General features: G+C 40.1%; 1 protein-coding gene across 1 annotated transcript; it reads left to right on the forward strand.

Annotated features, from left to right (window-relative positions):
• The first annotated feature begins 242 nt into the window (after positions 1–242).
• Positions 243–18,963, forward strand: CMAS (cytidine monophosphate N-acetylneuraminic acid synthetase). Its single transcript, XM_038372041.2, has 8 exons — positions 243–489; positions 2,578–2,720; positions 3,025–3,177; positions 6,697–6,830; positions 8,794–8,888; positions 13,029–13,200; positions 14,962–15,109; positions 15,646–18,963. The coding sequence occupies exons 1-8, from the start codon at positions 296–298 to the stop codon at positions 15,852–15,854; spliced, it is 1,248 nt and encodes a 415-aa protein (XP_038227969.1). The 5' UTR covers positions 243–295; the 3' UTR covers positions 15,855–18,963.
• The last annotated feature ends 1,644 nt before the right edge of the window (positions 18,964–20,607 follow it).

Here is a 20,607-nt window from a genome sequence, read left to right on the forward strand (position 1 = left end):
CTGGTCAACCTGTGGGTTTGTTCTTCCTTGAACTCTTCTGAGATGTATTCCACCCCTCCACCTTATAGCGGACAGGGCACCCCCTGCCCTCCAACCCTACCCTGTGCTGGGCACCAACCCCAAATAGCCCAGGGCTTCGTTGCACCCCGCCCCCTCATCCTCTGCAAGGCTTAATTGCCCCTCCCCCCAGAAGGCTACAGCGCCAGAACTACATTTCCCGGCATGCTCCTGGCCGTGGGGGCGGGGCTGACGCGTGGCAGCAGGGGGAGGCGGGGCCGAGGCTCCCCAGAGGAAGATGGATTCGGCCGCTGCTTCAGCCAGCCTCGGGCCGGCGGCCGAGGCCGAGCAGCGGCCCCCGCACATGGCCGCGCTGGTGCTGGCGCGCGGCGGCAGCAAGGGGATCCCGCTGAAGAACGTCAAGCCCCTGGCCGGGGTCCCGCTCATCGGCTGGGTGCTGCGGGCGGCCACCGACGCCGGGGTCTTCCAGAGGTGCGCATGCGCGGGGAACCTCCCCTGCAGCCCCATCCCCTCGGGGGGGGGGGGGGTTAATGAGCGACGTGTCTTGGTTTTAGGTTAACTAAATAAGATACTTTTGAGTCCCAGTCTCTTGAGCTGTAGCTCACGAAAGCTTATGCTCTAATAAATTTGTTAGTCTCTAAGGTGCCACAAGTCCTCCTTTTCTTTTTGTGATTAACATAGTAATATTACTTGTTAAAATGTACTGTATCTTAATATACGTTGAATGTTATTAATATATTAACGGTTACGATTACTCTACATTAATTCATATACTTCGATTTTCAAATTTAAATTAAGCCACCATCTCATGTCCTATCTGCAGCACCTGAGTGCCAGGGAGCTGAGTTAGCTCCCATTGACCAGGAAGTACCCTGAGCCTTGGCTCTTATCCTGCATTTTATGCTGCCTAATGTGGAGGTTATAGATATGCCATGATTATAGTGGCCTGCTAACTTGCTTCTTGCTGGCTGCATTCATGAACAGGACAGACACACCCATTTAATCTTGTAACTACAGGAGGTACAGAACTGTTAGACAGAAATGGGATACGTTTTCCAGGTCCCTTTAAATAACTTGAAGGGGAAATGTAAATATGTACAAGAGGAATAGCTCTCTGTTTAATGTAAAGGGCTGTAGGTTTTTTTAAACGGTTTAGTTTTGAGATAATTTTATTCCAGAACATGTGGAGATACGTGGAAACTAATATTCACTGCTGTGTAGTGGCTCATACGAGTGTTGTAATTTGTGACCTGGAGCTACTGTCATCATTATTATACATATTCTGATGAATGGATGGAAAAACTTGTAAAAGATGAGCACTATTTATTGTGTGTAGTACAGTGAGAAAGGTATTAGTATCCCTAAGATAGAACAAGGTTATTTTTTTTTCTCTCAAGTTTTATTGGATTTGTTATATTTTGGGGTTCTTTAAATTTTAATTCTGATGGCAGTGGTTTCACACTCCATATGCCTGCATTTTGCAACAGTACGCAATCAACCTACCCCTCCTTTTGCAAATATTTATCATTCCTGATAATCCTGCTATATTGGGGTTTATTGTGCCAGAATCTCTATGGCTGTCATTTGATTAGCAGTCACTCGGGTTGGATTGAACCTATTGCATTTATTTTACTGTAGTTCCAGAATAAGCTAATTTATAACTGAATCCATGCAAACAGATATGAATGGTCATTGCATTAACATCATCATAGCTTCTGAACTATGCAGCTATTTCAAATTCAACATTGATTCATCTGAATAGACTATTACAATGTGCCAAACAAATTGGAACACTCTGAAATAATGCATTTCCTACAGATATGGAAGCGCAGACATCATAAAGTGTTAGATTACAATACCACTCAGCTTTTGTGGAAAATGGATTTTAATCTAATTTAACTTGGTTGGTTGGTTTCTAGTTTCTTATCCTGCTGGTGACAGCTGTAGTTTTACTAACACAAAATACCTGAACTAGTTCTTTTTCCAGATGCAGGCAATATTAAGATGTGATGATTCTTAGTAGGCTAGTGAGCATTTGGACACCAGTTACCAGGCTTCACAGCAAGAATAAAAATTGGCCATCATTTTTCATCTTCCAAAAAATTGGAGGCAAACTGTTTCTTGGTATTCTGTGACAGGTGGCCACAGTTTGATGGCTTCAATTTGATGTCCTTGTGCTTCAAAACCAAGCCTAATACTTCTGTGGCTGTATGTGAACCAGTGAGAGTGGCTAGGCTGAATTAGACAGCCAAACTAATTATAAATCAGTGCTTAACTAGCAAAGAGTTTTTCTTGCTAAGTGCTTTCTTATGAGGCATCTACTAAAATGTAGCATTGATTTAACTCCCATGATTGTAGTTGCTCCACTGACAATTTAGAAATGGGATGCAGACATCCAATTTAAACATTTGTCTCATTTGGTGACCAGATTTCTACTGTCATGAGTAAGACTAGTAATCAGCCCATTAATGTTATACAGTGCATTTAGAAATTAGTGTTAATTCTTCTCTTGTGTTCTCTCTGTAATCATTCACGCTGTGTGTCTTTGTCTGCCAACAGTGTGTGGGTTTCCACAGACCACGATGAAATTGAGAAAGTGGCAAAGCAATTTGGTGCGCAAGTCCATCGCAGAAGCTCTGAAGTATCTCAAGACTCTTCTACTTCTTTGGATGCCATCAAAGAGTTTCTTCTTCATCATAAGGGTATATTTGTTGCTATTGATTTACGTCCCAATGCATCAGGGTGCTGAATACCCTTAACTCCTATTGAAATCAGTATGAGAGGGTTAATATTTTTTTTTAATTAGTAATGCTGTAGCAACAATTTTTTTTAATGGCTAAATTGAATCACTTAACCATATAACTTATGTATCTCTCATGGGATTTCTTTGGAATTGTAAGTGTGTGTAAATAATGTTAAAAGTCAAGTGGAAGTATTTTATTATTTATACGTATTGAATATTTCATACAAAGTTTCTCATTGTGTATTTTATTTTTCATTCTTTAGAGGTTGATATTATAGGAAATATTCAGGCAACATCTCCCTGTTTACATCCTGATGATCTTATTAAAGTGGCAAAAATGATCCGAGAGGATGGCTTTGAGTGTGTATTCTCTGTTGTAAGACGGCATCTGTTTAGGTGGAGTGAGATAAAAGGAGGTAATAGTCTGAAGTTTCTTATTATTGCCATGGTTCACAAAGCTTTCAGTCTAGCAAGCTTTATGTTTGTTATACTTGGAAGTGACATCAAAAGCATACATTTCATAATCAGAGGAACCCAAATAGCTTTGTCTTTTTTAAATAGTGATGTTTTAATGTAGCTGTTAATTATATTTATCATTTTGTTAATGTTCACTCGTTTGTTAGAGATGACCTGAAGCTCAAAGTACAAGTGTCACTAACATATTTAAACATAAAATTACTCTGTCAAAAACCCTTCGGTTTATGTCCCCCCACAGTGTGTCCCCCGCCATATGTTATATGTCTATCAGTCAGCAAAGGCTTGCATCTTCACTAGGAGAAAAAGTAGGTTCTTATCTCATGTTGGCTAACACATGCTAATTAACATGAGATAAAATCGTATTGAAGACAAAGTAGTGGCAGTTGACAAAACAAGGGAAACCCTAGGCTACCCCATAGTCTTTATTTTAACATGTTAACTTGTGTTAAAGCAACAAATTGCTTTGTCTTCATGCGATTTTACCTCTTGTTAGTTGCCACATTAGCTAACATGAGATAAGAACACACCATCTTTCCAGGTGAAGATGCAGCCGTAGCAGAGAGGCTAACCATTAAATGGACTGAGATGGAACTAACATCTCACCTTTGGAAGAGGTTCCTGCATCTGAGGGTGGGACACGTTGGCAGATATTTGGATACTTATACTGCTGCTGTTCATGTTTTACTAGTTTCATAAATAAAATAGAAGCCTTCATTCTCCAAGGAGTTCAAGTCAGTGCCTTTTACACTGCTAAGTCAATTTAATAAAAATTACCCAAGACCCATAATTCTTGTCCAGTGTCATGTTTTGGGTTTGTTTTTTACAGTTTACCGAGCACCGTGCTCTGAGAAAGAACGTAAAAAACACTAGTTAACTTTTTTTGGGCGGGGGGGTTAACGAAGCATTGTGCTGAAAATGAGTTGAAATGGAAAGTAAAGACTTCTTAGAATTAGGGCTGTCAAGCGATTAATCGCAATGTTAAACAATTATAGAATACCATTATTTAAATATTTTTCAGTTTTCTACATTTTCAAATATATTGATTTCAATTGCAACACAGAATACAAAGTGTACAGTACTCACTTTATATTTATTTTTGATTACAAATATTTGCACTGTAAAAAACGAGAGAGTATTTTTTTAATTCACCTAATACAGGTACTGTAGTGTAATCTCTTTATCATGAAACTTGAACTTACAAATGTAGAATTATGTACAAAAGAAACCTGCATTCAAAAATAAAACAATGTAAAACTTTAGAGCCTACAAGTCCAATCAGTCCTACTTCTTGTTCAGCCAATTGCTCGGACAAACAAGTTTGTTTACAGTTGCAGAAGATAATGCTGCCTGCTTGTTTACAGTGTCACCTCAAAGTGAAAACAGGTGTTTGCATGGAACTGTTGTAGCAGGCAAGATATTTACGTGCCAGATGTGCTAAAGATTTATATGTCCCTTGATACTCCATCCGCCATTCCAGAGGACATGTGTTCATGCTGATGATGGGTTCTGCTTGAAAATGATCAAAAGCAGTGCGTACTGACGCATATTCATTTTCATCATCTTAGTCAGATGCCACCAGCAGTAGGTTGATTTTCTTTTTTGGTGGTTTGGGTTCTGTAGTTTCCGCATCAGTGTGTTGCTCTTTTAAGAGTTCTGAAAGCATGCTCCACACCCCATCCCTCTCAGATTTTGGAAGGCACTTCAGATTCTTAAATCTTGGGTCGAGTGCTGTAGCTATCTTTAGAAATTTCACATTGGTATCTTTTTTGCATTTTGTCAAATTTTCAGTGAAGTGTTCTTAAAATGAACAACATGCTGGGTCATCATCAAAGTCTGCTATAAAATGAAATACTCGGCAGAATGTGAGTAAAACAGAGCAGGAGACATACTCTTCTCGCACAAGGAGTTCAGTCACAAATTAAATTAACGCATTATTTTTTAACGAGCATCATCAGCATGGAAGCATGTCTTCTGGAACAATGGCCAAAGCATGAAGAGGCATATAAATCTTTAGCGCATCTCACACGTAAATATCTTGTGACGCCAGCTATAACAGTGCCATGCGAACGCCTGTTCTCACTTTCAGGTGCATTGTAATTAAGAAGTGAGCAGCATTATTTCCCATAAATGTAAACAAACTTGTTTCTCCTGCGATTGGCTGAACAAGAAGTAGGCTTGAGTAGACTGTAAAGTTTTACATTGTTTTGTTTTTGAGTGCAGTATGTAACCAAAAAAACTACATTTGTAAGTTGCACTTTCATGATAGAGATTGCACTACAGTACTTGTATGAGGTGAATTGAAAAATACTATTTCTTTTGTTTACAAATATTTGCACTGTAAAAATGGTAATCAAAAGTAATATAAAATGAGCACTGTACACTTTGTATTATATGTTGTAATTGAAATAGGTATATTTGAAAATGTTGAAAAACATCCAAAAAGATTTAATACATTTCAATTGGTATTCTATTAACAGTGTAATTAATCACAATTAATTTTTTAATCGCGATTCATTTTTTTTGAGTTAATCGCATGAGTTAACTGCGATTAATTGACAGCCCTACTTAGAATAAAACAAATGATTAGTGAAGTCTTTATCAGAACAGGAACTCTTGAGTAACATTTCCAAATAGCTTTGAAAATGAAAATTTTAGCTGTAGCTTTTAGTGTACAAGAGCCATAATACTGTCACTTAGTGTACAAGTATCATCATACAGTCAGCTTTGTGTGCTTAATACATGTTCTCAGGCTTTCAGATCTAATGTGCCATCTCTGTTTCGAGATGCCAGTCCTGTACTATGCTGAGCACTCTCAACTCTCGTTGCCTTCAATGGGGGACAAGATTACTTAACATCCCTCCAAGATAGTGTCCTGAGTGCTCCTAAAACTATCCCTCCCCTTCCACACACACCCCCACGTGGTGCAAGGAATTATCACAGAAGGAATAATGGCATGAGGATGTGTTGTAGACATATAAGAAAAAAATACTGTTTTAAGATCTATAAATGAATGACTTTTTTTTTAAATTTCCCTAAAAAGGCAAAAAATACTCAGATTTTTCCATACAAGGTACTAGAAATGGTAATAGGAGAAAAGCAATTTTTCTTTCATAGAGGCAGGGACGCTCTAACAGGGTGAAGTGAGGGAAGGGGAAGGGCCATGGGGCAGGTTTTGGTCTGAAGACTTCTAAGATTGATGTGTTCTCTGCAAATTTGAATGGGGATCTTTCAGTTTTCTGTACAAGAAATATAGGGCATTCCTACACCTTGGGATCCAAAGTTATCGAGAGAGACAACAGTTCAATGATTCTTACATACCTAACCTTCTTGAAACAGGAATCAGAGTAGCTAGTGACCTATTTTGTACCGTTAATTTCCCAGCAGCAAGTTATTTAAACAAGAAAGTGACTCTAAACATAAGCTTTTATTTTTTCATTTTGTCATGATTTTGTTTACAGTTAACAAGGTGACAACTCCGCAAAACCTGAATCCAGCAAAGCGGCCCCGGCGTCAGGATTGGGATGGAGAACTGTGTGAAAATGGGTCATTTTACTTTGCTAAAAAGCACTTGATTGAAGGAGGCTGCTTACAAGTTAGTGCTTCTATTTTGCGGGGCTTTTTAGAGTAATACCTCTTGTACTCTTTCATTATGGAGCTCAAAGCCCTTTGACGCTGGCAGTTGTGATGCACGTAATTGGCTATAGTAAGGTAAGTGTTGGGGGGAAGCAAATGCCAGGCAGCAAGGGTTGAAACCAGGTGTGTTGTAACTTATTATATGTAACCCTTAACTACTGTTTAACCCTCTGGCACTAGTAGGTACAGTTCTTATGATATAGCTTTCTTAAAGAATTTGCGCAAGAAGAATGTGTTATCCTTAGGCCTATAAAAGTGCAGTATTAGAATTCCTTAGAACTCCAGGATTCGGTTCTATGACTCTTAATTCAGCTGAGTATTCCTTATGCATTGACTTCAGTGGAATTGCTTACTTATGTAAGAATTTTAGGCTCAAGCCCCCAATGTGGCATGTAGATAAAGAGGGCTGTCGCTATATTACCAATTTCTTTGTGACTTTTAGCAAGTACTTAATCTCTCTGTACCTCAGTTTCCCCATTGGTAAAATGAAGATAATGCTTATCTCACAAGGCTTAATTGACTAACTTTGCAGAGTGCTTTGAATCCTTTAGTTTTAGAAATGCAAAATATTTCTAAAAACTTACAGGACTCAGTCCTCAGTTGTGTTCCACTTCATTTGGAACGGAAAGCAGATGAGTCTCCCATGCTGGGGGGATCCTTTGAAGTGGGATAGTTACCAGATGGTGCAAAACTGGTGTATCTGACTCCTACACACCACTCTTCTGTAGCCTGCAACATAAGAGATGTATCGAGGAAGGGGTGTGCTGTACTCCCACACTTTCTTGGAGCTCACGGCCAACTAACACACATTAGTAAAGCCCCAAGGCTAGTGTAGACCTGGCTCTCGGATGAAGTAGCTGTAATTGGCTCCCCTTGCACAGAAGCTTGTCCCAGCCGAGACTGTTAGCCATGCTGTGTAAGTTTTATCTTGCAGCCAACTTCATTCAGTGTTGCACTATTATCATGTTAGCTGCCGAGGAAGCAATTAAACATAATAGGCCTTTGGCTTCTTACTAAAGAGATAGTTGAGCCTACTTATTGTCAGCATCCACTTTCTACAGTAATATTTTGGCATTATCTGAGATTTTCCACTAAGAGCTGGTCTTTCTGAAGCTGAAAATGAAATCCCCAAAGGCAAGCCTTTTTTTTTTTTTCATCTTGATTCTTTGATGCTAAGGTGCAGTGTCCAGTCTGCCCATCAGAGTTGTACACAGCAACTATTAGGGCATGGTTCCTATGTACTAAACTGGAAATGTACTCTACAGTAAAGTGAAAAGCTGTTTAGAACCTTGTGCTGAATTGTGCAACAGAAAAATCAGTGACTTTACTTAATCTTAATAACTTGCTACTTCTAGAGAGTGCCTTCCATCAGAGGAAGTCAAAATGATTTACAAACATTAAGTATTTCTCATAACAACTCTCTCTGAGAGATCAGTAGTCTGAACTCCATTTTACAGATGGGGAAACTGAGGCACAAAAGACTAAGTGACTTGCCCATCATGCTGTAAGAGATCCCAGAAATCCTGAGATAAGAGAGTCTGTCTTGCCAGTAAATAGTTGTACTGAGTTAGAGCTAACTGTGCCGCAGTCTCTTTTCCCACTATGACATAGTGAAGTCAGTATGGTTTAGTGATGAAAGTCTTTGTCTGTTTCGTTGGCTGTAAAATAAGAGTAATAAAGTGCTTCACAAAAATGAATCTGTAAAAGTCTAGGATGAAAAGCACTGTGCAAGTGGAAAGTAATATTAACAAATGTTTGTTTTTCCAGCTAAGTAAGTTGGTCACTACTGTATATGGCGTTACAAATATTTAGTCCTCTTCATTTAGTCCTGAAGGCTACACACGTCCAACTTTAAGTTGCTATTGTGTTAGCTACTGATGTGAAGTATGGGGAATAATGCTACTGAAATCTAATTTGTTTAGGGTGGAAAAGTGATCTACTATGAAATGCGTGCTGAACGCAGCGTGGATATAGACATAGACATCGATTGGCCTATTGCAGAGCAAAGAGTGCTGAGGTAAAAAGGAAGGTTTTGAAAATTCAGTATTATTTATTATAATTGTGATGCATTTTGTCCATTGATCTTGAATATCAGCCTTTAAGGGTTAGTATGACCAAAATTTGATCGATCTGTTTTTTTTTTTTCAATGTTGATCTTTGTTTAAAGAAACAGCTTAGGTTAAAGACATTTGAGTAACTGTCTTTCTCCCCATTCCTGCACCACTTCCTAAGGCTGTTGAGATCAGCTGAATTGGTCTTGTTCTCGGTTCTGTGGTTTCAACCTTGGGGGTAGGTGATTCAAAAACCCCATCTTAACATAGCACTTCTTTAGTATGTCCCACTCAAGCTCTGTCCAAGGCTCTGTGTAAGATCTGCATGCAGACACCATGCCTACTTCTGTGTTTGTAAAACAGGGCCTACATTAGGATTAGGCACCGCAGACACTACTGTAAAGTAAACGTTAAGTAATACTTTGGTCATTATATCTGTTCTGGGCCAAGGTGCTTGAAGCACCACAGGCCTGGCAGGAGTATTCTGAGAAAAACGAGGCTTACACACAGCTGTGAGTTATTGGCTTTATTGAAGGTTAGTGACCCACCCGCAACGGGGACTCCAAGCGTTGCAGTCACGGAGGCGGGGAACCCAGTACATGGGAGCTCTGCCTTGGACGGAGTACAACGGAGGGGCAGACAGTCAGCGTTTATAAGCACTACACAAAACCAGCTCATGAATATAGAATTAGTGCTTCTTAAAGGGGGGCTTTCTACTACCTGGTGAAGGGCCATGCAAAGCAGCTATGTTCTTCAAGAACTATCTATATCCTACAATAACACAGCAGCTATCTATATCCCACAGTAGCCTCTTGGCTCGAGAAAGTGAAAGTTCCCTAGCTAGGCTGTAACAAAGTCTTCTGCAGTCCCTTACACTATCTGTGACCCCTTTTTCTACATTTTTTTTTCTTAAAATAAGTGCTATAGAAGATAACTCGCTCTTCTAAAGAAAATAAAACTTGCTATTTTTAAAAAGAAATTAAAATGGACAACATGGGCAACTTGTCTTCAGCCACAGAGCTGCGTTTATTAGTAAGTGTTTAGTTTTTTCAGGTTTTGAGAAATACAGATTCATTTATTCTGCATTTATCTTTGGGGGTATATTGTGAAAACTAAGATGTCAGGTATCAGAGTAGCAGCCGTGTAACTCTGTATTCGCAAAAAGAAAAGGAGTACTTGTGGCACCTTAGAGACTAACAAATTTATTAGAGCATAAGCTTTCGTGAGCTACAGCTCACTTCATCGGATGCATTTGGTGGAAAATACAGAGGGGAGATTTATATACACACACAGAGAACATGAAACAATGGGTTTTATCATACACACTGTAAGGAGAGTGATCACTTAAAATGAGCCATCACCAGCAGCAGGGGGGGAGGGAGGAAAACCTTTCATGGTGACAAGCAAGGTAGGCTATTTCCAGCAGTTAACAAGAACATCTGAGGAACAGTGGGGGGGGGGGAGAAATAACATGGGGAAATAGTTTTACTTTGTGTAATGACTCATCCATTCCCAGTCTCTATTCAAGCCTAAGTTAATTGTATCCAGTTTGCAAATTAATTCCAATTCCGCAGTCTCTCGTTGGAGTCTGTTTTTGAAGTTTTTTTGTTGAAGAATAGCCACCCTCAGGTCTGTAATCGAGTGACCAGAGAGATTGAAGTGTTCTCCAATTGGTTTTTGAATGTTATAATTCTTGACATCTGATTTGTGTCTATTTATTCTTTTACGTAGAGACTGTCCAGTCTGACCAATGTACATGGCGGAGGGGCATTGCTGGCACATGATGGCATATATCACGTTGTTAGATGCGCAGGTGAACGAGCCTCTGATAGTGTGGCTGATGTGATTAGGCCCTATGATGGTGTCCCCTGAATAGATATGTGGGCAGAGTTGGCAACGGGCTTTGTTGCAAGGATAGGTTCCTGGGTTAGTGGTTCTGTTGTGTGGTGTGTGGTTGCTGGTGAGTATTTACTTCAGATTGGGGGGCTGTCTGTAAGCAAGGACTGGCCTGTCTCCCAAGATCTGTGATAGTGATGGGTCGTCCTTCAGGATGGGTTGTAGATCCTTGATGATGCGTTGGAGAGGTTTTAGTTGGGGGCTGAAGGTGATGGCTAGTGGCGTTCTGTTATTTTCTTTGTTGGGCCTGTCCTGTAGTAGGTGACTTCTGGGTACTCTTCTGGCTCTGTCAATCTGTTTCTTCACTTCAGCAGGTGGATATTGTAGTTGTAGGAATGCATGTTAGAGATCTTGTAGGTGTTGCCTCTGTCTGAGGGGTTGGCGCAAATGCGGTTATATTGTAGAGCTTGGCTGTAGACAATGGATCGTGTGGTATGATCTGGATGAAAGCTAGAGGCATGTAGGTAGGAATAGCGGTCAGTAGGTTTCCGATATAGGGTGGCGTTTATGTGACCATCGCTTATTAGCACCGTAGTGTCCAGAAGTGGATCTCTTGTGTGGACTGGTCCAGGCTGAGGTTGATGGTGGGATGGAAATTGTTGAAATCATGGTGGAATTCCTCAAGGGCTTCCTTTCCATGGGTCCAGATGAAGATGTCATCAATGTAGCGCAAGTAGAGTAGGGGCATTAGGGGACGAGAGCTGAGGAAGCGTTGTTCTAAGTCAGCCATAAAAATGTTGGCATACTGTGGGGCCATGTGGGTACCCATCACAGTGCCGCTGATTTGAAGGTATACGTTGTCCCCAAATGTGAAATAGTGATGGGTGAGGACAAAGTCACAAAGTTCAGCTACCAGGTTAGCCGTGACATTATCGGGGATACTGTTCCTGACGGCTTGTAGTCCATCTTTGTGTGGAATGTTGGTGTAGAGGGCTTCTACATCCATAGTGGCTAGGATGGTGTTTTTAGGAAGATCACCAATGGACTGTAGTTTCCTCAGGAAGTCAGTGGTGTCTCAAAGATAGCTGGGAGTGCTGGTAACATAGGGCCTGAGGAGGGAGTCTACATAGCCAGACAATCCTGCTGTCAGGGTGCCAATGCCTGAGATGATGGGACATCCAGGATTTCCAGGTTTATGGATCTTGGGTAGCAGATAGAATACCCCAGGTCGGTGTTCCAGAGGTGTGTCTATGTGAATTTGTTCTTGTGCTTTTTTAGGGAGTTCCTTGAGCAAATGCTGTAGTTTCTTTTGGTAACTCTCAGTGGGATCAGAGGGTAATGGCTTGTAGAAAGTGGTGTTGGAGAGCTGCCTAGCAGCCTCTTGTTCATACTCCAACCTATTCATGATGACGACAGCACCTCCTTTGTCAGCCTTTTTGATTATGATGTCAGAGTTGTTTCTGAGGCTGTGGATGGCATTGTGTTCTGCATGGCTGAGGTTATGGGGCAAGTGATGCTGCTTTTCCACAATTTCAGCTCGTGCACGTCGGCGGAAGCACTGTATGTAGAAGTCTAGTCTCTTGTTTCGACCTTCAGGAGGGGTCCACCCAGTGGAGAACACTTCAATCTCTCTGGTCACTCGATTACAGACCTGAGGGTGGCTATTCTTCAACAAAAAAACTTCAAAAACAGACTCCAACGAGAGACTGTGGAATTGGAATTAATTTGCAAACTGGATACAATTAACTTAGGCTTGAATAGAGACTGGGAATGGATGAGTCATTACACAAAGTAAAACTATTTCCCCATGTTATTTCCCCCCCCCCCCCCACTGTTCCTCAGATGTTCTTGTTAACTGCTGGAAATAGCCTACCTTGCTTGTCACCATGAAAGGTTTTCCTCCCTCCCCCCCACTTTTGTTGATGGTTCATCTTAGGTGATCACTCTCCTTACAGTGTGTATGATAAAACCCATTGTTTCATGTTCTCTGTGTGTGTATATAAATCTCCCCTCTGTATTTTCCACCAAATGCATCCGATGAAGTGAGCTGTAGCTCACAAAAGCTTATGCTCAAATAAATTTGTTAGTCTCTAAGGTGCCACAGTACTCCTTTTCTTTTTAAGATGTCAGGGAGTCTTTCTTCTCATGAAAGTAACCAAGAATCACAAACCAAGATCCTTTGCTTTGCATTAATGGGTTACTTTTTATTTTAATTTTTTTAAATGTAATTCCAAAGAGTTTCATCCTGAAATGATAGCTTCTTTGTCTAGATATGGCTATTTTGGTAAAGAGCCGCTAAAGGAGGTGAAGCTACTGGTTTGCAACATTGATGGATGTCTCACCAATGGTCACATTTATTTGTCAGAAGATCAAAAAGAAATAATCTCTTATGATGTTAGAGATGCTGTTGGAATTTCCTTATTAAATAAAAGAGGAGTTCGGGTAAGTATCCTTTTTGTTCCTTGTTTAACTTCCACACCGTGAACTTTTAAAAATTAAAATGGAAGTGGGGCAGGGCACTTTTGAGAACAATTTTGATTAAGCCATCTGAGCACCACAATACACTCGGATGGTGGTAACTGTAGGATCTCTAGTTCCTGTGTGGTTAGGACAAGTTTCTAGATCTCACTCATACTTGTGTTGGCATTTGCGCTGTTTGTCCCAAGACGGGGGGAAGGAATTTGTATAATATCGTGTTGGCACCTCTCGTGTTGCATGTGCTGCAGATCTGGAGCGCACGCTGAGCAGTAGTCCTTTATCTCAGTAGTTGTGTGGCTCCTCACCATAGTATCTAAGTTCCTCATGAACCTTAATGAATTTGTCATCACAAAAGCCCTCTGAGCTACAGAAGCACTATTATTCCCTGGTGATAAATGGGGAGTTGAGACACAGGATTAACTGACTTGCCCAAGGTTACACAAGAAGTGGTGGTAGAGAGAGGAAATTAAGCACAGATCATTGGAGTCCTGGCTAGTGCTTTTAACCACAAGATCATCCATCCTTCATCTCAGAAGTCCTAAGAGTTCAAGACAAGCGAAAAAACTAAAACCACATTGTTTTAAGTTGCTTTCCTTAATCATTAAATTCTGCCTTAGTGAAGATCAGTTGGTGCAGGATCAGTTCTATAATTCAAACTTGCATTTACTTTTATTGCCTGATTGATTCAGCCAGGGAGAACTTCCCAGCGCAGGAACTGAGTAAGATAGCGGCATGCTGTTTTATGAGGCCCGTGTTGCAGCTCTCGGGGACACAACAAAGGTAGGGGTGGGGTGGGGCAGAGACGTAGTAGTTGCTGCTATGGTGATTCTGTGAATCACTGTTGCCTATAGACTGCTTTTCTTGGGCTGCCAAAGTATGTCTGAGCCCATTTCTGTATCCTAGTATTGGGAATTGTGAGGGGGTCCAAAGATGTCATAAAACCCCTGGGCTGTGAGTTTTGTTCTGCACCTCAGTGTATACCACGGACATATAGTATCTTGCTCTGCGCACAACTCCCATTGATTCTAAATATGAAATGATGAGTGCAGAATATTCACTGACAACTTGCAGCACAGACTGGAGAGGAGAATTTTGCCTATACGGGTTTTTTTTTTTTTTTTTAAACAAAAACACATGTAAGTGGTTTTAACTTTTGTTTTACCCTATAAAGTGCTTTGTTCCTAGCTTTTTAAATACAAAATGTACTTCCAACATTTACTTTGTGTTATGTAGCTCTTTCTTTTAGAATTTTGCTGAAACTCCAGAGCCCTGAGTGCAAATCACAAGGATATTACTAGACGGAGAAATCATGGAAAATATTTTGAATACATGTATACAAATATTGTGGAAAGATATTTGTATTGCCCAGTGTGGTCTAGCTTAGCTGTTGAGACCTTTGGGCATTTGATAGCCAGCGCACCACGATTGTGACAACCAATATTTCATTTAACAATGGTGGCATGTGTTGTGTTTAAAGAGAGAAATGAGAATTCGTGTTTTGAGAATTAGAAGGAAACCTATGTATGGATAAATCACTCTTCCTTAATGACTAGAAATGCAAGGTCAATAATGTGTTCTTGCATCCTAATCAGCTCTGTTTTGAGTCCAAAAAAAGATATTAGTGCCTTTATCAGAGATTTTCTAAAAGCAATTTCCAGTATGATCATTCAAAAGTCACTTTGTGTCTGTATATGGAGTTTATTCTAATTTGACTTGATTTAATAGGTATGGCTAATCTCTGAAAGATGTTCAAAGACGATTTCTGCTATGAAATTGGATTGTGAGGTGACAGTCGGTGTGACACACAAACTACGAGTTGTGGAAGACTGGATTAATAAAATGAGTTTATCCTGGAAAGAAGTGGCTTACTTAGGTTAGTTTCTTTTTTTTATAATGAAACTTCATGCAACATACACAGGTCCAGTTAAATAATACATAGTATGGCTTATCTTCAAAGCACTTTGCCCTTAGTTTAATAGGCAAGATTAATAACCAAATTGCTGAAAGCTCTGATTCTACTGTGCAAAGGGTTTTTCAATTAACAGATAAGGGCCCGATCCTCCAAACGCTTTTGTGTAAAGCTAAATGAGTGCTTGAATAGTTCCATATACTTTAAAGGCACTACTCTTGTGTATAAAGTTATGCATGATCTTAAGTATCTGCAAGATCTGGCCCTTAATGTTTTTCTCGTCTTGGAGCCACTACCTGTAAATTTTACATCTCTCATAGAGGTTTTGTAAGGGTTGATTGATTCCAGTTTCTGAAGTGCTTTTGAGATCCTCAGGTGAAAAATGCTGTAAAAATAAAAATTATTTTTTAAATTTATTAACCAAAGTTGCAATTCATCACGTTCAAGAGAAAATGCTTAGTTATCTCACTTCAACATATCTAAATTCCCCCTTTTGATAGGAAATGAAGAATCCGATGTGGACTGCTTAAAGAAAGCTGGCATGAGCGGTGTTCCTGCAGATGCTTGTGCCACTGCACAGAAGGCTGCTGGCTATATTTGTAAAAGTAATGGTGGCCGTGGTGCCATTCGGGAGTTTGCAGAACACATATTCCTGCTAATGGAGAAAGTGAATTCACAGGAAAGAAAACTAAATGATCTGAAGAACTAATGAAGAAAAACCCAATTCCAGTCCCTGCCCCCACAGGATAAAGTCTGCCTTTAATTTGCACAATGGCTTGCCTTTGTTTGACGTTTCCACAGAGTTAAAAGGGTATTGTCAACAAGTTCAGGTCCCTATATTGGTTTAATTTTAATATAATATAAATGCTTTCAGATATATAAGCGTAATGAAAAGGTTTTTGTGTGTGTTTGTGAAACAAAATTGCAGCGTTGTGTTATGACATCAGAACCACAAAGTAAAACCGATTTATTCTATATTGACTGTCCAAGCTGAGTGAAATGCAAAACATCAGTGGCATAAATGGTGAAAGATGTAATTTTAACTCTAGATCCTCTTTCTTACTAATAAAATTTTAGTTCATAAAGAGAAGGAAATTTTGTAGTTGGAAATCTCTTCATGACTTTGCCACCTGGGTATAAAATGCTGCTGTTCTGAAAGGGCCTGATCCAATGTTGTTTAAGCATTAGAGTGAGCTTTTAGTGACTGCACAAGGTGTAAAGCAATAGGAAAGCAGTCCTGTGGGATTTGTTTTGTTTTTAACCTGCTACTAGAGTTATCTTATTGTATCTTACAACCATATCTCTTCCAGCATATGCACAAACTTGTGTTTGTTAGAACTGATTCATAAAATCATAACCGCTGCTTTCTCATACTATAAGTAGTGCCTAAAATGCTGTAAAATGAGTTAATACAGTAAAAGCTTTTTTTATCTAGCACTCCACCAACCAGCAAGCTCTATAAACCAGCATTTCTGATCTGCACTGAAAGTCTGGTGGATAGTGTGGTTGGTGCGGGGCTGGCAGGGGGATGGGGTCTGGGAGGGGCTGCAGGGCACGCTCTGGGAGAGAGTTTGGGTCCGGGAGGGGGATTGGGATCCAGGAGGGGCTCATGGTGCTGGATGGAGGGCGGGGGCGCTCACCTCCAGCAGCTCCCCCTAAGCCGCTCTCCATCCCTGTTGTTGCTGGCGGAGGCATGGCCAGGCGGCTCTGCAGGCATGCTATCTCCATCCCTGTCCCTGAGCATTGACTCCGCGGCTCCCAGCCCATTGGCCGGGAACCACAGCCAGTGGGAGCTGTGGCGGGGGGGCAGCGCCTGCAGGTGGAGGCAGCGTGTCTGCTTGCAGAGCTGTCTGGCCGCACCTCCACCAGGAGCATCAGGGATGGGGAGCCACCGGAGGTGAGCCCCCCGCATCCAGCACCTCGAGTCCCTCCCGTGCCCCAGTCCTAAGCCCTCCCCCCCCGGACCCAAACTCCCCCTCTGAGTCCATGCCCTGCAGCCCTTCTTTCGCCCCTGCCCCACAGCCATCCCCCAGCACTCCAAACCCCTACCTCTGAGTTAACTGGCATTTTTAATTTACCAGCACCTTCCATTTCCCTACCATGCCAGTTAAAAAAGCTTTTATTGTAATGGTATAAAAACATTGTGTGAGTAATACAGACTTTTTGTTACTTTTAGCTGAATCCACTAAAATCTCATGCATGGCTTATGATGTCAGATGGGCGAGCACAAAATGTATATTTTGTTAATCCACCAGACCATGAAATAATGCCTTCTGTGGAGTCTACTCCATTTTACAGTATTTGGGCCTAATCCAATTTGGTATTGTACACCTCCTGCAAGATAGTAGTCCCTCTTGACTCCTATTGAACGTTATTTGGGGTCAATGCTTTGCACCTCTTGCAAATCTGACACTATGGCATTAGTCCAGCAAAGTGCTTAGGTACATGCTTAGTTTTAAGCATGTGAGTAGTCCTGTTGATTTCAGGATTGTGCCTTATATTGTAAAGTTGATGTCACTGGGACTATTTACATGCTTAAAATGAATCATGTTTTACAGTGCTTTCTGAAAAAGAGGCTAAATTTGCTGGTAACTGGAACTTTTGAGACAGTTCTGTTGCGGAAACTGTTTCTTTCTCCAAAGGGTGCACTTTCTCATTGTGAATATTCGTGTGAGATCACTGAAAGGAGATGTGTCACCACTTAAGATTTTCAGTATATGAATGTAATTGCTGGAAAAACTATAGTTGGTATCTATATCTCTATTGGTATAAATCGTGGCTTTTTTTATATCGTGTTAATTTATTGACGATTTATAAATTGGTCTTCTCCCCCCCCCCTTTTAAAAAATGCCTTAGTAATGTATTCATACCTCCATGGATTTGTAAATATAAGGAGTTCTTCAAGAACAGTACTTAAAAATGCAAATCTGTTTCTAATCTTCTGTTTACCCATGGATCAAATTCAACTATCAAGCTTATACTAAAAAAAATAAAAATCTCACTAATTTTTAATAGGAGCTGCATGTATATAACTGAAGGCCATATAATAACAACTATTTACAGTTCAGATAACTTTCAAATGACATGTTAAATTATAGCAGTCTCAGTTTTGGGAATTCAGTATGGATGTATTGTCTCTCACCTACTGTTGTTCAGTTAATATGGTATATCTAATCATTTGTTGCTCTCATTATTTATTTACTTTGTTATAACTGTATAATGCTTAAAACTGACTTTTTCCAATTTATTTGTTGTAGGGTTCCTTGTGAATTGTTTCCTTATTGCAATAATCACTACAAAATTATCATTGAAGTATTTCTTTGTGGAAAATGTAGAGTTTTGCATAAGATGAGTTACAGGAACTCTGTCAACAGGTATAGGAAAAGCTGGACATATTTTGAACTAAGAGGCAGTCCCTTTGACAGTGTCCCTTTTAACTCGTGTAGACTCAATAGTGGTAAAAGTGCAGAAGTTGTACCATTTACGGCCATGACTCGGGAAGGTACTTAAAATGGTGCCTCACTTAAATTAGTCACGTGTTTAATTTGCTTGCTTAGTCAGGGTCTATATAGTCATGTTTGAATAAATGTTTAATATGGATGGGTAATTTAAAGCAGGGTGAAGATCACTGTACTAAATTGGCTTCCTTTCTCCTCTACATTAGAGGCAGCAGACTCAATGTATGAAATTTTTGAATACTTGGAGTTATAAATATATATATAGTACTATGTATACATAAGAAATCTGGTGTCTCTTTTTGTCTAATGGGCAGAAAGAATTGGTAGCTGTTAAATAAAATGTTCACACTTCTGCCAAAATACTTCATAATTTTATTTTTGTTGAAAATGTCTTAATATGAGCATCTTGTATACAACATACATAGGAAGTTTACAGCAGCAAGAGTTATCAGAGAAGGTACTTCTAGGGGTAATCTTAAAAAGCCTTATGACTACTTGGGTGTCTGATTTAGGCTCTTACTCAGAAAATACTTAAGCACATGCTTAAAGTTGATGGGACTGCTCCTAGTGCATCAAGTTAAGCATGTGTGTAAGTTGGTGCAGGATCTGGACTTTAGGTGACCTGGGTTCAAATGCTTGCTCTGCCTCAGGTGTCTTGTGACCTTGAGCAAGTCACTAAGCCTCTGTGTGCTTCCATTCCTCATCTACAGTTTCCTACGTAAGGGTGTGTTGTGAGGATAAATACATTAAGGATTGTGAGACGCTTAGGTACCACAGTGACGGCAGCCAAGGAAGTATGTTAGATTAATAATGTTGAGATATTTTGTATAGCCATTGAACTTCAAATTAGATAAGGAAAATCCCTGAGCAGTTGTTTCTTGTCATGGAAATTGTCCAAGGTTTTTATTGAAAAGTTTCTTTGGGTAGAAGGATGTAAAGATGTTTAAAGAATCTTTGACAATGTGGACTTCTCAAGTTTCATCAAACAAATAAAAGATGATAAACCTCATGTAATCTATTCATGTATAGATAAAATATGCATGAATATACATTAATTGGTCAACTGGCAGTTAAATAGGCAGGTTTCTTTAACCTTTTAGTATAAAATTATGTTTGGGGTTCCATATAGATGAAGAATGAAGTTTCCATGCAAATACTGTACTCTTTTGAATTTGATTGTCACAACAATGGAATATATCCAGTGAAGGTGGACGTTCTTAATGCACAAATTTAGTGTGGTTTTTTTAATACAAATCTAATTTACCCTAAGCCTGGGCCTTCATGATTTGTCTCTAAAAGTGGATCTGCACTGCCGAGTGTCCTCCTAACTCGGCTGCTGCCACTCTTACATCTGTTTCAGCAATCTGTGCTTGGGTATGTGAAGGTAAGTTTGAACCCTCTGATTTTACTGTGCTTTAAAGGCCAGCCCAATGGTTCTGTGTTGACATAACTTCTAAATTGTGCAGAACAGGTTCAGGAATCTGTGGACAAGATACTATTTTCAAATAGTATTCCAACAGTGGATTGGCCTGCAAGAGCGGCGCCATTATTTGTTGATTGGTTTCTCTGTAAGGGTGTGGGTGTGGTGTAAATTGCAGTATACTATAGCCTACAAGCTAAACACTTTTAAAGCAGTACATGTTGCCATCCACCATTTATTTATACTGAATCTGATCTCTGATTCATCCAGGCCACTATCCTGCCAGTTCAGAGCTATTTCCTGTAGTGCGATCCTAAGAATTTTTTTTGTCCAGGCCTGTTACTTACACACATACCTACCTACCTCTTTTAGGTGCCCATTCAAGTGATTGATACAAAGGTTTGTATAACAGCAGTGTTCTCCTAACATGGGGGGAGAGAATGATAACCACTACAGGTTTCAGAGTAGCAGCCGTGTTTAGTCTGTATTCGCAAAAAGAAAAGGAGTACTTGTGGCACCTTAGAGACTAACAAATTTAAGTGAGCTGTAGCTCACGAAAGCTTATGCTCAAATACGTTTTAGCC

Source organism: Dermochelys coriacea, chromosome 1, assembly GCF_009764565.3.
Source record: "Dermochelys coriacea isolate rDerCor1 chromosome 1, rDerCor1.pri.v4, whole genome shotgun sequence".
Lineage (NCBI taxonomy): Eukaryota > Metazoa > Chordata > Testudines > Dermochelyidae > Dermochelys > Dermochelys coriacea.